The 13,207-nt window shown below is 45.4% G+C and overlaps 1 protein-coding gene across 1 annotated transcript in view; it reads left to right on the plus strand.

Annotated features, from left to right (window-relative positions):
• The window catches only part of FIS1 (fission, mitochondrial 1), an 89,685-nt gene extending 78,821 nt beyond the window's left edge, over positions 1–10,864 (plus strand). Inside the window, exon 5 of the mRNA XM_069643256.1 lies at positions 8,815–10,864. Coding sequence (XP_069499357.1) covers positions 8,815–8,909 — 95 coding nt within the window. The 3' untranslated portion in view covers positions 8,910–10,864. The remainder of the gene's footprint in view (positions 1–8,814) is intronic.
• Positions 10,865–13,207: the final 2,343 nt, after the last annotated feature.

The following is a 13,207-nucleotide window of genomic DNA, read 5'->3' on the forward strand; positions in this document are numbered from 1 at the left end:
CAGAGTGCTTGACCCCAGATGCAAGGAAAGCCCATCTCAACAGCCAAGAGTCCGCAGTGGTGCTATTTGCTGAGACACGGAGAGCTGAAACTGTGAAATGCCACTGAATAGAAGTTGGTCCTTTCTATCGCCCCTTTCTATCGCCGACTGTCCCGTTGCAGTACAGGAGTCCTCCAGATGTCCTCCCTCTAGTTCCCTCCCCCCCCCCCTGAGTCCCAGGAACAGAAGCCAGCTGGAACTATTTCTTCCAACCAAAGGTAATGTACTGTCTAAGAACTTACCTCTTGTGTAACCTCACTTATTCTCAGTGGAGACTTGTCTTGGTTGCTTCTGTTGAGTTGCTAACAGCTTCTTTACCTCCCACGCCTAATCGGCTTGTGGTCCTACTTTGATTTCTTCTTTTCTAAAAAGACTTCTAAAACATTGTGCAAGACGTTTTACCTACCTCCAAGAATTGCTTCAGCTCACCAAGACTTTTGTCCAATTGGCTTTGGTCTGGGTCCCTGAATGACTTATTCCCCCTGACTGTGTGTTTTGTCTTCCTTCCAGGAATGAGTTAACTTACCTTGCATTGGGGGTTCCCAAAATAACTTACCTGCTTCAGAATATTTGTGAGATCTCTTGTTTTATTCTAATAACCTTTTTCTTTGACATACTCCTGTATTGCCCTAAATGCAACAGTGATATATTAATGTCCACACTGTCCTAGTAATAGGGTATATTACTGTCTCCTGAGGGTGTCTCCTGAGGGTGTAGGAAGTGTCTGTCTGCCATCCCAAATGGATACTTGCTGATTTAGAGAAACCAAGAGTGTATTTTGGAGTGTGTTTTTGTGTTGATATTATATCGCCCCTTGGAAGGCTTACTCAAACTGACTGTTCAAATAAATTAATAATTGTTTAATCAACAAACCTTGTGTGTAAGAGTTTATTTGAATACTTGTCACTGTGAATCTGTGCAACTCCCCTACTGCTCACATTGACCTCTCATGAGATATGCCTGGCTGCTCAACACGCTACCAACATGTGTAGTACAGACTTATATTCCTATTGCCAGGAGGTCAGGTTTGTTGTAGTGCACCCAAAGGATAATGCATGCAGTCTTGCCTAACACTTGGCATTTGATCAAGTTCCCACAAAACAAGTGTCTATATCCTCCAGTTGCAATGTCTTAATTTCACTTCTTGGAAAACACATTTCTACAATTCTTCTGGATTCACTGTTAGAATGGCATTTACCGTAGTTCATCAAACACGACGGTGACATTGCCACTTTCTTTCTTTCACAACTAACCACAATTCAGTACTTGAATAGCTTCGTCCTTGTTCACTAACATGCCAGGACTACCACTAAACCTCCCTATCCAAGTATACTCACCTGCCAGGACAAAAACTCCTAACACTACTACAAGTACTCTTTCTTCACTCTTCTAAAAGTTCTTGCCTTTCAACATCAAGATTCATCATCTCTTCTGCAAGGATACAATACACAGTGGTGATCTTTGTTCTAGTGGTTAATTTTCCCTAGGCAACGCAGGTTATATTCCTCTCCTCCAGAACACTTCTTATAAGGACGATTTATCTCCTCCACTCTTTATTTTCCAACTCCACATCAAACTATTGTTCAAAATTTATAATTTGCTGGCTGATGTAACTATTGCCTCCTCTTCACTCTGGGAATAATAGTTAGAATGTTTCTGCAGTATTGTTCTCTGGTTATTTTTCCAATGTGAGCTTGAAGTCTTCTGATATATTATCCTTTCTTTACTTTGGCAATGGTGGTTATTGCCTTCTTTTAAACCCTTAAGTACAGACGATCGGGTATGTCATCCACACTACGTCCCCAGTGTAGAGGACGAGATAGCTCATCCTCCTTACTGCTTACCTTTGAGGGTGGGGGGGGTAAGCAGCCCCTGTAGCTCCAGCGATGTCCCCTTCCGTGTGAAAGGTCGGTGTGCTGCAGTGATGACGGTGCAGGCTATGTGTGCCGACGTAATCGGGAAATGAAATGTACATTTTGTAAGCAACGCTTTTGTGTGCTACTTGGGCAATTTATACCCAGTTCCCTTGAGTGAGGGCACGTTGATAAGGGGAGACTCTCCTTTCCAACTGACCCCCACTCAAGGAGATTGCTGCTCGAGGATCGCTACTGGACCACCCCAAGCCAAACGGGCTCCCTACCCGCACCCTAAAAATAAATGGGGCACAATGTTTTGCCTTCTTTGGGGGCAGATGGGTGCTGTTTTGGGACAGACTTGGGGAGGGGGCCTCGGTCCTGGACTCATGTCTGTGGGCTAACCTCCTTAGCAACCTCCTTGTCCCCACACCCCAAGGAGTAGCAGATCCTTTCTACATCCCTGGGGGGGGGCTGTTTGGGGAATTCCCATTTCTGTGCCAATTCCCTTCAACCTTAGAGACCCCCAGCTCTTTTGCTGGACTTTAGGACACTTAATTTTTATCCTGGAGCAAGTGAGACCTTTTTCTCACTCTCGTATTTTGATCTGATTTGGAGTCTGTATTCTTTGTTTTTGGAGCCTGAGCAACTCCATAGACATCTACTTTTTGTATGGTGACACATAGCACCTTCAGTGTCTCAAGGTTTAAATACCTTCTCTTGGGTGAACTACTGTTCCCGAGAGTAGTAAATTGAAATTGACTTTGCTTACCTTTTTCCTATCTAGGTCCAGCACACCCCATTTTATATGGACTGTGGGGGGGGTGGGGTTACTTAGTAGTCCCTTTTCCTACTTACTAAGTACATTTTATTTCTGTTACACTCACAACTTTAAATGGCTGGTGGCAGTGGTTTAATTTTCCTATAGTGCTTTTCTACCGCAGGCTGAATCCTCAGCTGCAGTACAGCACGCATGGGTGACCATTCTGTCAAAATGGCCCTGGTCTTCTTTTTCTCCATTTCTTGTTTGTGAGGTCTTTCTTGGGTTTTACCCTGTGCGCCAAACCAGGTTTAAGCCCTTTTGTTTGTTTTTTGTCTTTTGCGGGCTTGAGTGCCGAAACCCGCCTCTGGCTCCAGTGTGTCTGGCAGGGCAGGAAGTGAGGGAGGTGCCCGAAACTCCCCTGTGCTTAGTCTCCTTAGTTACCTGGACGCACCTAGTGCTGATTGGCTGGCTGGCTGGCTGCCCTTGCGGTCAGCCACCCTGCTGTGAATGACAGCTGGGCTGTGTAGGAATGGGAGCAACCTGCATAAAAGGCAAGGTTTCTTGGACTGCTGGAATTGAGTACCAGGGGTCAGGAAATCCGTAGTCTAGTGCATAGTCTTTAAGCCGGACCAGATCTCTAGGAAGATCCTGAGGACCCTCCCGAAGCAGGACAACCCAAGCTAGAGTTGCCTCACCAGAGTGTTGGACTCAAGGAGTGAAGAAAGTCAAGTGTCCAAGATCCGCGGTGGTGCTATTTGCCGGTAGCTGAAAAGAGCCTGTAGCTTCCGCTGACCTTCAAACTACAGTGCAGGAGTCCTCCAGGCGTCTTCCCTCTTGTCCCCACGACTGAGGCCCAGGAACCCAGGATCTGCAAGACTGCAACCAGGGGTACTTGTGTCTGTAGCTTTTATTATCTCACTTGAGACTTGTAGTAGCTGCTTTTTGCAGAGTTGATGTCGGCTCTACCTTTCACAAACCTAACAGCTTGTGGCCCAACAGTGATTTTCTACAAACTCTCTAACTTTGTGCAAGACTTTTGTGCTATCTAAGAAGTGTCTCCGCTCCATAGACCTTGTTCAAATTGACTTTGGCTGTCCTGGCTCCCTGCAGACTCTCTGACCCATGGACTTAGATTCTAACTGTCCCTCATAGGTGATACATTGGTTTACTTTGGTTTAACTAATATTGGTGGGAAAGATTCTAGCTAGACTTCATTGGGAGATTGAAAAGTGCTGACATGCTCTGAGAACCTATTAACCTTTTTCCTTCCCTAACCTTTTCCACAACCTCAGAATTCTACTGAGTGTAAAAAGTGATATATAGATGCTAATACTGTCCTAGTAAATGAAGTCACATCAGGGTGTAGGAAGTGTGTAGGAAGCATCGCATCTACTTGCTTATCATGATTCTGAGAACGTGATATGAAGTATATTTTTATTGTTGCATATTGCCCTTTTTAAAGAGTGCTTTTTTAAAACTGACCGTTAAATAAATACATAATTATTTTACAAGCAAACCTTGAGTGAAAGTGTTATTTGGATACTTGTATGTGTGGATTTCAATGCTACAGCTCACATTTACCCCCTCTTGAGAGGATTCTGGCTGCTCACTCTCTACCAACTTGTATAGTACAGACCTATACCAATCGGTGGGTTATCTAATACCAAGAGGGTAAGACTGGTGTAGTCTCCCACAGGGTAACTGCATACAATCTTGCAGGTTGCGGATGCGGTCGCTGCAGGAGTTCTTGATGCCCGTTGGGTCCAGGTGTCCGGAAGTTTCTAAGACGGGATCGCGCTCAATGAGTTCCGACAAGCGATCAGATGGTGGGGCGTATGCTCCAATGTCGCCAGAGGCACGGATTTCCAAAGCCCCCCCGTACCAGGAGATGGTCACGACAGATGTGTCTCTGGAATGATGGGGAGCCCACACCGGATGTCTTCACGCCAGGGGCCTGTGGCTGCTAGAAGAGAAGACGCTACACATAAACGTGGTGGAACCAGAGGCAGTGTTTTGGGCCCTCAAGTAATTTCTGCCATCCCTCAAGGGCAATGTGGTGAGGGTCTTCAAGGACAATACCACCACAATGTTTTACATCCGGAAGCAGGGGGGCACCAGGTCTCTGGCGCTCTCCAGGGAGGCGCAGAACTTGTGGCACTGGGTCGTTGCCGAAGGGATGTTTCTCCTTCCATTCCGCCTGGCTGGAGAAAAGTACACCTGTCGCCCATTCTCTTTGCAGGGTGCTACGCTCTTGCCACGAGTGGGAGCTTCGGCCGGACCAAGTGGACAACCTGTTCGACGAATGGGGCAATCCCCAGATCGATTTGTTTGCAACGGTGACGAACACCAAGTGCCGGGTTTCGCCAGCAGGTTTCCCAAGCCGGAGAGCATGGGGGATGCATTCTCATTCCCCTGGGACAGCCTGTTTCTGTATGCGTTCCCTCCTTTGCTGTTGATTCTTCGAGTCATCAATCAACTCAGACGGTGACGGTGCAGGATGATCTTCACACCTGCGTGGCCAAGGCAGATCTGGTACCTGGACCTTCTCAGCATGTCAGCGTCCCCTCCAGTCAAGCTGCTAGTGGTCACGGATATTCTCTCCTGGGAAGGAGGCGAAATTCTGCACCACAACCCGGGATCGCTGAACCTGAAGGCCTGGCTCCTGCGTCATTAGAGTTCGGGGTTACAATCTTCCAGCGGACTGCAAGGAGGTACTTGCCAAGGCCAGGGCGTCATCTACTTTGAACTGCTACGGACACAAATGGAAGAGATTTACAATTTGGTGCCGTTCTCAGAAGATCGACCCTCTGAGGGTTACGGCCCCTCAAGTATTTCCATATTTGCTGTCGTTGGCTCAATCAGGGCTGGGTAACACCTCCATCAAGGTTCATCTGGCGGCTATCTCCCGATACACCAGATCCCCAGGACGACTTTCCTTGTGGTCGCATCAGTTAGTCCAGGAATTTGTCAAGGGACTGTTCCTCTCGTTCCCGCCGATGAAGGCTCCAGCGTGGCAGCTCAATGTGGAACTTACTATGCTCATGGGAGCCCTGTTCGAGCCTATGCATTCTGTTCCACTCAAGTTTCTGTCGCGGAAGACCGCTTTGCACGTGGCCATCACCTCAACACGACGAGTGGGTGAGATCCAGGCCCCATCCTGTAAACCACCTTACTTTACTTTCCACGAGATGAGGGTGGTGCTGCGGACGCACCCCTCCTTCATGCACAAGGTGCCGTCGGACTTTCATCTAAATGAGCCCTTGGTGTTGCGTGGTGGTTTTTTTTTTTTTTTTTCACCCCTGACTCCATCACCTGCTGAAAGGACTTCTGCACTCGCTGGATGTGACGAGAGCGCCATAGTTTTGTGGCCTGCACAAAGAGTTTCTGGAAAACTTAACTTTTTGTGAACTTTGGTCCTGTGCACCATTGGAAAGCCCTGTCCAAGGCTTCCATTTCCAGGTGCCTCTCCGGCTGTATCACTCAGTCACCAGTTGTCAAACCGACCACTGTCTGGCCGTTCGAGAGCACATTCTATCAGAGCGATCGCTGCTACTACGGCGTTCCTGTCTGGTGTGCCCCTTCTGGACATCTGCAGGGCTGCTATGTAGAGGTCGACGCACACCGTCACGAGATTCTACTGCGTCGACAGGGATTTCAGGGCGGAGCCCAGAGTCGGCCAAGCAGTGCTACGCAACCTGTTTGTTTGAAGGTGAGGCTGGTGAGGAGGTAAGAGATTGCTTCTGTTGAGCCTCCCGTGGTTGTGCATGTGTGTACTGTTATGTATTCTTTATTCATGAGCATGTGAATCCATGCCAGACCCCATGATGACGAAGGAACAAGTTACTTATACTGTTCTCCACAGCATGGGTCTCGCATCGATTCACATGTGAACCCTCCCTCCTGGCCCTCTGCGACTGTTCTCTTGGTTCTACTGCCACTTTACATGCTACCAAATCTGAAGTTGGTTGCCAGAGGGGCTTAGGTAGAGGGCAGTCATTGGTTGGGGACAGTATGACCCAGAGTTCAGTGATTGGTTTATTGGAGAAAGACAGTTTGAAACTAAACAGTTGTTTCTATTACCGAGGATTCCCAGCCTGGCGACAGGGAATATTCATGAGCATGTGAATCCATGCCAGACCCATGCTGGAGAACAGTTGGAGGTAAGTAACTTGTTTCATCCTTCAAAAGGTCTCCCTGGGCTCTTTAAAAAAAAAAATGTATGCTTGCCATTCTTCATTTTATTTTCCTAATTTTCAAATGGTAAGTACGTCTGTTTAGGTCATCGGCATAAAAATCCTGTACCATAGCTCTGTTTTTCGCTCGTGGTATCCTGTACCATAGCTCTGTTTTTCGCTCGTGGTATTGCTGGTTTTGTGAAAAGTTACGAAAAAGTGTGGTTTCCTAAAAAGTGTGGTTTCCTAACTAGGTGAGAGTGGGGGATAGGCAGAGAAATGTAGCAGTGCATTGCTTTTCAAAATATTCACAGAAGCCATAATTACCTTTACAAGGCCAAACCTGTTGAGCACATACTTTATTTGTTGTTATTTTTCCAATTTGTTCCTAAACTATGGACATTTTAGACAGTTGTTGCTTGACCTTTCTGTGTTCCCATTGCGCTTCCCTACCCTTCTCTTCCATTTCGTCCAAGAATGTCCTATTAAAAAAAAAAAAAGTTAAAAAAAAGGGAAAAATCGCTGACTTCTCACAAAACTGATGGTACATGTATACATATTTTTTGTTTCCACTCAACCTGTTCTTGAAAGCTTGGAAAATGGCAAATTCAGAATCTGCAAACCATTTGTTCATAGCTGTTCCAAGAAGAAAAAAAACCACAGGCTTCTTTGTACATCTGTTTATAGGCATTTTCTGAAAAAAACACGAATATTTGGTAACTTTTTTATTGTGTTATGACTGCCTATATATGGGATGAAAAGGGTGCAAATTTGGCCGGGATATAACTTGTAACAGAAAGGTTGTAAGGGATTGAATGCTGACAAATCGAAAATGTCCAAAAAAGGGCTTGTCACTGGGAGGGAAAACTCAGCAGTTAAGGGGTTAATATTGACTTGTTGCCTTGGAAATGCAGGTTTTTAATTCTGTTTCAATATTGTTCCCTTGCTTTCTTTCAAAGTGAGTATTTTGCCTATTTAACTTCCTTGCATTCAAAACACTTTTCAGCAGGCAGCATTCCACTTCAGTGTGTACCAGGGTTCCTATCGAAGATAAACTAACCGGCTGCTTCACACACGCCCTATCGGAACTGCTGCCGCTGCTTCTTTAGAGTTCTTCTGTACGCCCAACTGCTTCGGTCTCATTCCCATGGCCCGAGCTGCTTGGGAAAGGAGCCTCCTTTCCTCCTCCTGCACCCAGGTGCTAGGCAGCCACCAGGCCCAGGCACCATATAAAGAAAGCTTTTCTCTCGGGACAGCTTGTTGGTTTAACGCTTCCTGCTGCGCGACCTCTTCAGTTTGGGTTTTCTACACCGAAGGTCCTCTCGGGACCGAACACCGCATTCACGATAGCAGCGATGTTGGTGCCTTCAGGCCTCTGCTGCAACTGTGGTTGGCAACTACTAATCCTGCTCCGCTTTCTTGGATGGATGGCCTACACCTGATGGGTTCTTAAATACTAAGACCCGCTGAGGTGTGGGTCCTTGGGATCAATTAACTGCACTTGCCTTATCCCAGTACTTGGAGCATTGTGGGACTCAAGTCCACAATGTTCTGATAGCTTTTTACATTACAAATACAGCCTCCAACCTTAATATGCATAGAAATCTCTTCCTCCAAGAAAGACAAATATCGCGTGTCTCCTCAGAGCCCTTCCATTACCTTGGGGCCCTTCTCCTCCCAGCTAATACCACCCCCAGGGTTAAGATCAGGTAGCAACTGCCTTCCCTTGGCCACCTGGGAGGAGACTTTAGGCAGGGTTTCTGTAAGGACTCCGCAGGATTCATCATACAACCTAGACAGCCTCAGAATTCAAGTTATCAAGACGGCCATGTATTTTTGTCCTTGTCCTTCTCTTTGTGGAGAGGCTGTGTAAGATTGGCGTTTTGGCTCAGTAGCCAAAATTGTATTAATATGGCTGGTGGAAGCATATGTTTGGCAGCATGGCCTGTTCCTCAAACTTCTCAAATCATTTTTGTTCTCTCTGCAGATGGCCTTGTTGGCATGGCGATTGTTGGAGGAATGGCTTTGGGAGTGGCTGGGTTGGCCGGCCTGATTGGGTTGGCCATTTCCAAATCAAAGTGAATCCTGCCTTTATCCAGTACTCTGGGAAGAGACCGAGACGCTTCAGGATGTTCCAGGGATTGGCGCTGGAGAGAGGACTGAACTGCTTCACGCTCACCGCTGATCGCATTGTAACACTGTACATTGGGGGGTAAATGAAAAGCCTGCACTGTAGAGAATAGTGTAATGCATATTACCTGCAGACGAGAGCCTTAACTGGCGGGCTCTGTGGTCTTCGAGTGGGTGGAAGAGCTGTGCACTTACCCCTGCAGCCCTGTTTATGGCCATGTTAGTACCTTACATAGAATATAGATTTAAAACTAAGGAGTCCTCTTCAAGACTAGCTGGTGGCCCTTGGAGTAGGATTTGCCATCCATTTCGGTCAAGAGATGGTGCAGACACCACCTGTTTTACAAGGCATCTCTAAAATTGTTTTGGCCTGGACACTTAAAAATCAGTGTGAAGGGAGTCCTTCATTAGATTGGACTCAGTAAATCCATGCCCTTATACAGCTGCTTGGTCCCATGACTGTGCCTTGCTGGCCTATTTGCAGGGCTGTTGCAATAACCTGTTTCCTCCATTATCTATAGAAAGCTTAACCCTCCCATCCTTGCTGGGTATTTGAGTTTGCAAACCTAAGCCAACTCTTTATATGGAAAATGCCTCTTCATCATCTCCCGGCTTTTACACAATTTGATACATGTTTCACATTAGGTTAGTTCTGCATGTTGTGGGCGATGTTATATTCTAACTGGGTAGTCCATTTAGCCACGGGGTTGATAAATAGGGGAACGTTGGGATAATGGGAATGTCTTGTTTAATTGGATGCTCTTTATGAAAACAAGCGTTTGTTAGTCATTAAGGCATGACATACAATTAACATTCCATTGCTCTGAGCCAGCCTTAAAACTAGACCGGATTTAATTCTTGGACGAGTATGATTAACATACAGAAATGTAGATTGCTGAATTTATTAGGCTGACGCATGGAATATAAGTGAATTCAGTTTTGAACATTTGTATCGCTTTTCTATTCTCTAAAGCAACCATGAGAGCTCGAAATTGCCACCCTGCAAGAAAGGCAATTCTAATGCTCATCTCAAACTCACTGGCCATTTTATAGAATATAAATCGCACATGGCGATTGCGGTCTCCGCTCAGCACATTGCAATGCGATTGGAAGATGAAGATTATGAAATCAGCCTGACAGGTGCTCCTGAGCTGATGTACCTTTACTGTCTTTGTTTACGTCTTCCTTTATGTTGGATCCTTTCAGGGCTACCGTCACCAGTTCCTTGGAGCTTGTGCATCATGGGCAAGCACGCCATACATGGACTCCCTTCATCTCTTTGCGAGCATGCAACAACTCTGTACGTCTGTGAGCGTCGGGTGGAATCAATGGTTTTGTTCAACACTCATTTATGTACAAGTTTTCCATATCTACAGTTTGATTTTGCATCTCATTTCTCTCTTTTTTTTTTTTTTTTTAATTAACTTGATCTTAAGCCTATTTTTCACGACTGTTAACCACCAGTGTCTGGTAGAGATAGTCCTGCTATTTATCTCTTGAATATTAGCCCCCTTAACCTATATGTGCCATGTCGGAGCTTACAACATTACTAAAAGCCTAGCTTTGTTGGGGTCCCTTTTACCTCTTCACAACTTACTTCATCAGCTGCCGTTGATTAAGAGACACCCTCAGAGGGATACATGACAAAATGTCGAAGGTTCTCCTAGCAAACCAAGACTCATGAATGAAATGAAAGTAGCTTAGAAAATTCTGCTAACTGCAATGTTTAAGCCACTCGTGCAGTTTAAAGTATTGCCTCCTTCGTCGCTGCTTTAATCAGCAGAGCCAATGATAGTAGAACCTTAACAGAGTAACGTTACTTGTAACAGCCTATTTAATTTATGCTTTTATATTCTAAAACATCTTTACAGTAAATATGTAAATAAAAGTTCTATTATTTCAACACATTCCAGGTTGTTTCCTTTTTTGTATTGCAGAACGCAATTGTGGAAGGCCCATACGCCAAATACATTTGAAACAATATGCCTTTTTAATTATACTTCAAACCACAGTGCGGAAAATTGATGGCCCTCTATAGTCCTTGTTGTGAAAACAAACTAATAGTTGTATAGTGTAATTTTAAACAGTTGTGCCCAGACGGTTTAATCAGTGACGAACATTGTAAAAAGAATAGCTCTGTGTCCAGTTTCCTTTCTTTTTGCTTACTGGGACATTGGAAGCATAGGAGACCAGGCCGAGAGGTATATGGAGTGCACTGAAAACAAAGTCTGGGCACATGTGCAGAAACTTGTGCAATGCTCCTTCAACCTAATGCCACAACAAGTGTCAATGGAATTGAATGCACGATCTGCAATTGTTTTCTTGCTTTGCTCTATCCTCTTAACGTCTCTCAAGTTTTGACTGTTGTTTGTTCACTCTGCCACTGAAACCTGCATTTTGTCTACAGTGTTTTTGCTGGGCCATTCATGTTGCTCTGCTTGTGCCATGACATTTTTATTTATTTTCTGGTCCTCGAGGACCATGTATACTGTTGGGTGGTCAATTCTCACAATCTCTTGATCTGTGAAGAAAAGCCTGGTGAAGAACTGGGATGGAGGACTGACAGAAGACTGGTTATTGAACCCGGCCTGACCTACTTACCAATATTCTGTTTAATATATAGGCAATCTGATGACTGTGCCAAGTATTAGGACAAAGTTGCAATGGTGGGTACAAATGCTAGTTGTAGTAGTGTGCAATTGGACCGCACAGACTGCACCGGTTCATACATGCATACATTGGGATAGTTAGCATGCTCACAAGATTGACATATGTAGTATAATCTGTGTATGGTGTGAGGGGGAGCTTTGGCTTGACCAAGATGGAGAGGGGGACTTTTCAGGGTGGGTATATAAATGTGATCACATGAGCAAGGACATGTCTGAGGAATAGGTTCAGTGGAAAACTAGAAAACAATGGTGCACTGTGTTACTGAGGTGCATTTGAGAAACTACAGCAAAATTGCTATGCTATGGAACAAACCAACCATGAAAAGAGACACAAAGAGAAGACACAAACAGTTATCAGTTCTATACGAAACATAATACACTTTATTCATGCCTAGCATTGCATGATAAAACGACTGCAAATTACTACATAAGCAAGCAAATCTGCAACCGCTATAGTTGGGTGCCGAACTACTGCAACTTCTCCAGCCCCTCCGGCCTCTCTCCTTCTCAAGCTCTCAGCTGAGCCTACTGCATCTTAGCATTAGCAAATAGCAAAACCCCTAAATAGCAATTGTCCCCACACACAGAGCTCTGTGCTCCTAATGACAGCTCTCTTCCCTCTAGCTCTCTCTAGCATTAGCTCTCCAACACACTCCTCCCCCCCACCCCCCACCCCCCATCTGCCATCTGCATTTCCTGATAGCCCTGCATCTACTGTCAGATGCCCTCGACAGTCTCCTGCTCTCTTGACAGACAGCAGACAGAATCTACTCAACAGGGACCCCCACAGTTATACATTGCAATGACGCACTGTCCCTGCACAGTCAGCGTTTTCATAGGAGACAGCATGTCTGCCTACGTACACTTCGTGCAGGCAGACATTTGTTATGGCATGGACTGTACCAGTCCATGTCTTTCTAAGAACAAGCTATCACTAACCTTCTCGTATTGAGACATTGCCTTGCAGTCTCGTTTGCAGAACCAAAACATTAGTTACCCTTTTCCGCGAAGCACATATCCCCTTTCGCCTCCAGCTCTGCCAGCCAAGGCCATCTTCCTCTGTGCCAAACAGCTACTGGCAAAGACAATTGTTTTCATTCCATTCCACTCCACACTGCATCAACAATCCTCCCGCGCACAATTCAGAATGAATAGAGAATAGCTTTCTCTAGCACCTAAGAGCACTTCTATATGCTATACAATGATAAGTGTATAAATGCATGGCTATCAACAAACATGGAATCATAATGGCTTAAGCAAACCCATCGTGTTAATATGGCCTATTTCTAGTTACATGCATAAATGAATACATGGTCAATGGATGATTTAATAGATGAATTACTCAGATAAATACCTTAGAAAAATGTGGACTAACACGGAGGATTGGGAATACAGAGGCTAAGCGGATCTAGTGATCGGAAAGTGTGTGAGTAGCGATTGATGGAGTACGCCAGGTTGGGGAAAGAGGATGGAGCAGCGCAGGAAGGAATTTTAAAACCAATGAGGAATTTCTAAAGAGGGGGAACAAATACACCTATGGACAGCCATCCCACAAGGAGTTAAGCAGATGCGGAAAAATCA

This window comes from Ambystoma mexicanum, chromosome 1p, assembly GCF_040938575.1.
Source record: "Ambystoma mexicanum isolate Mex_15411 chromosome 1p, UKY_AmexF1_1, whole genome shotgun sequence".
In the NCBI taxonomy this organism is placed as follows: domain Eukaryota; kingdom Metazoa; phylum Chordata; class Amphibia; order Caudata; family Ambystomatidae; genus Ambystoma; species Ambystoma mexicanum.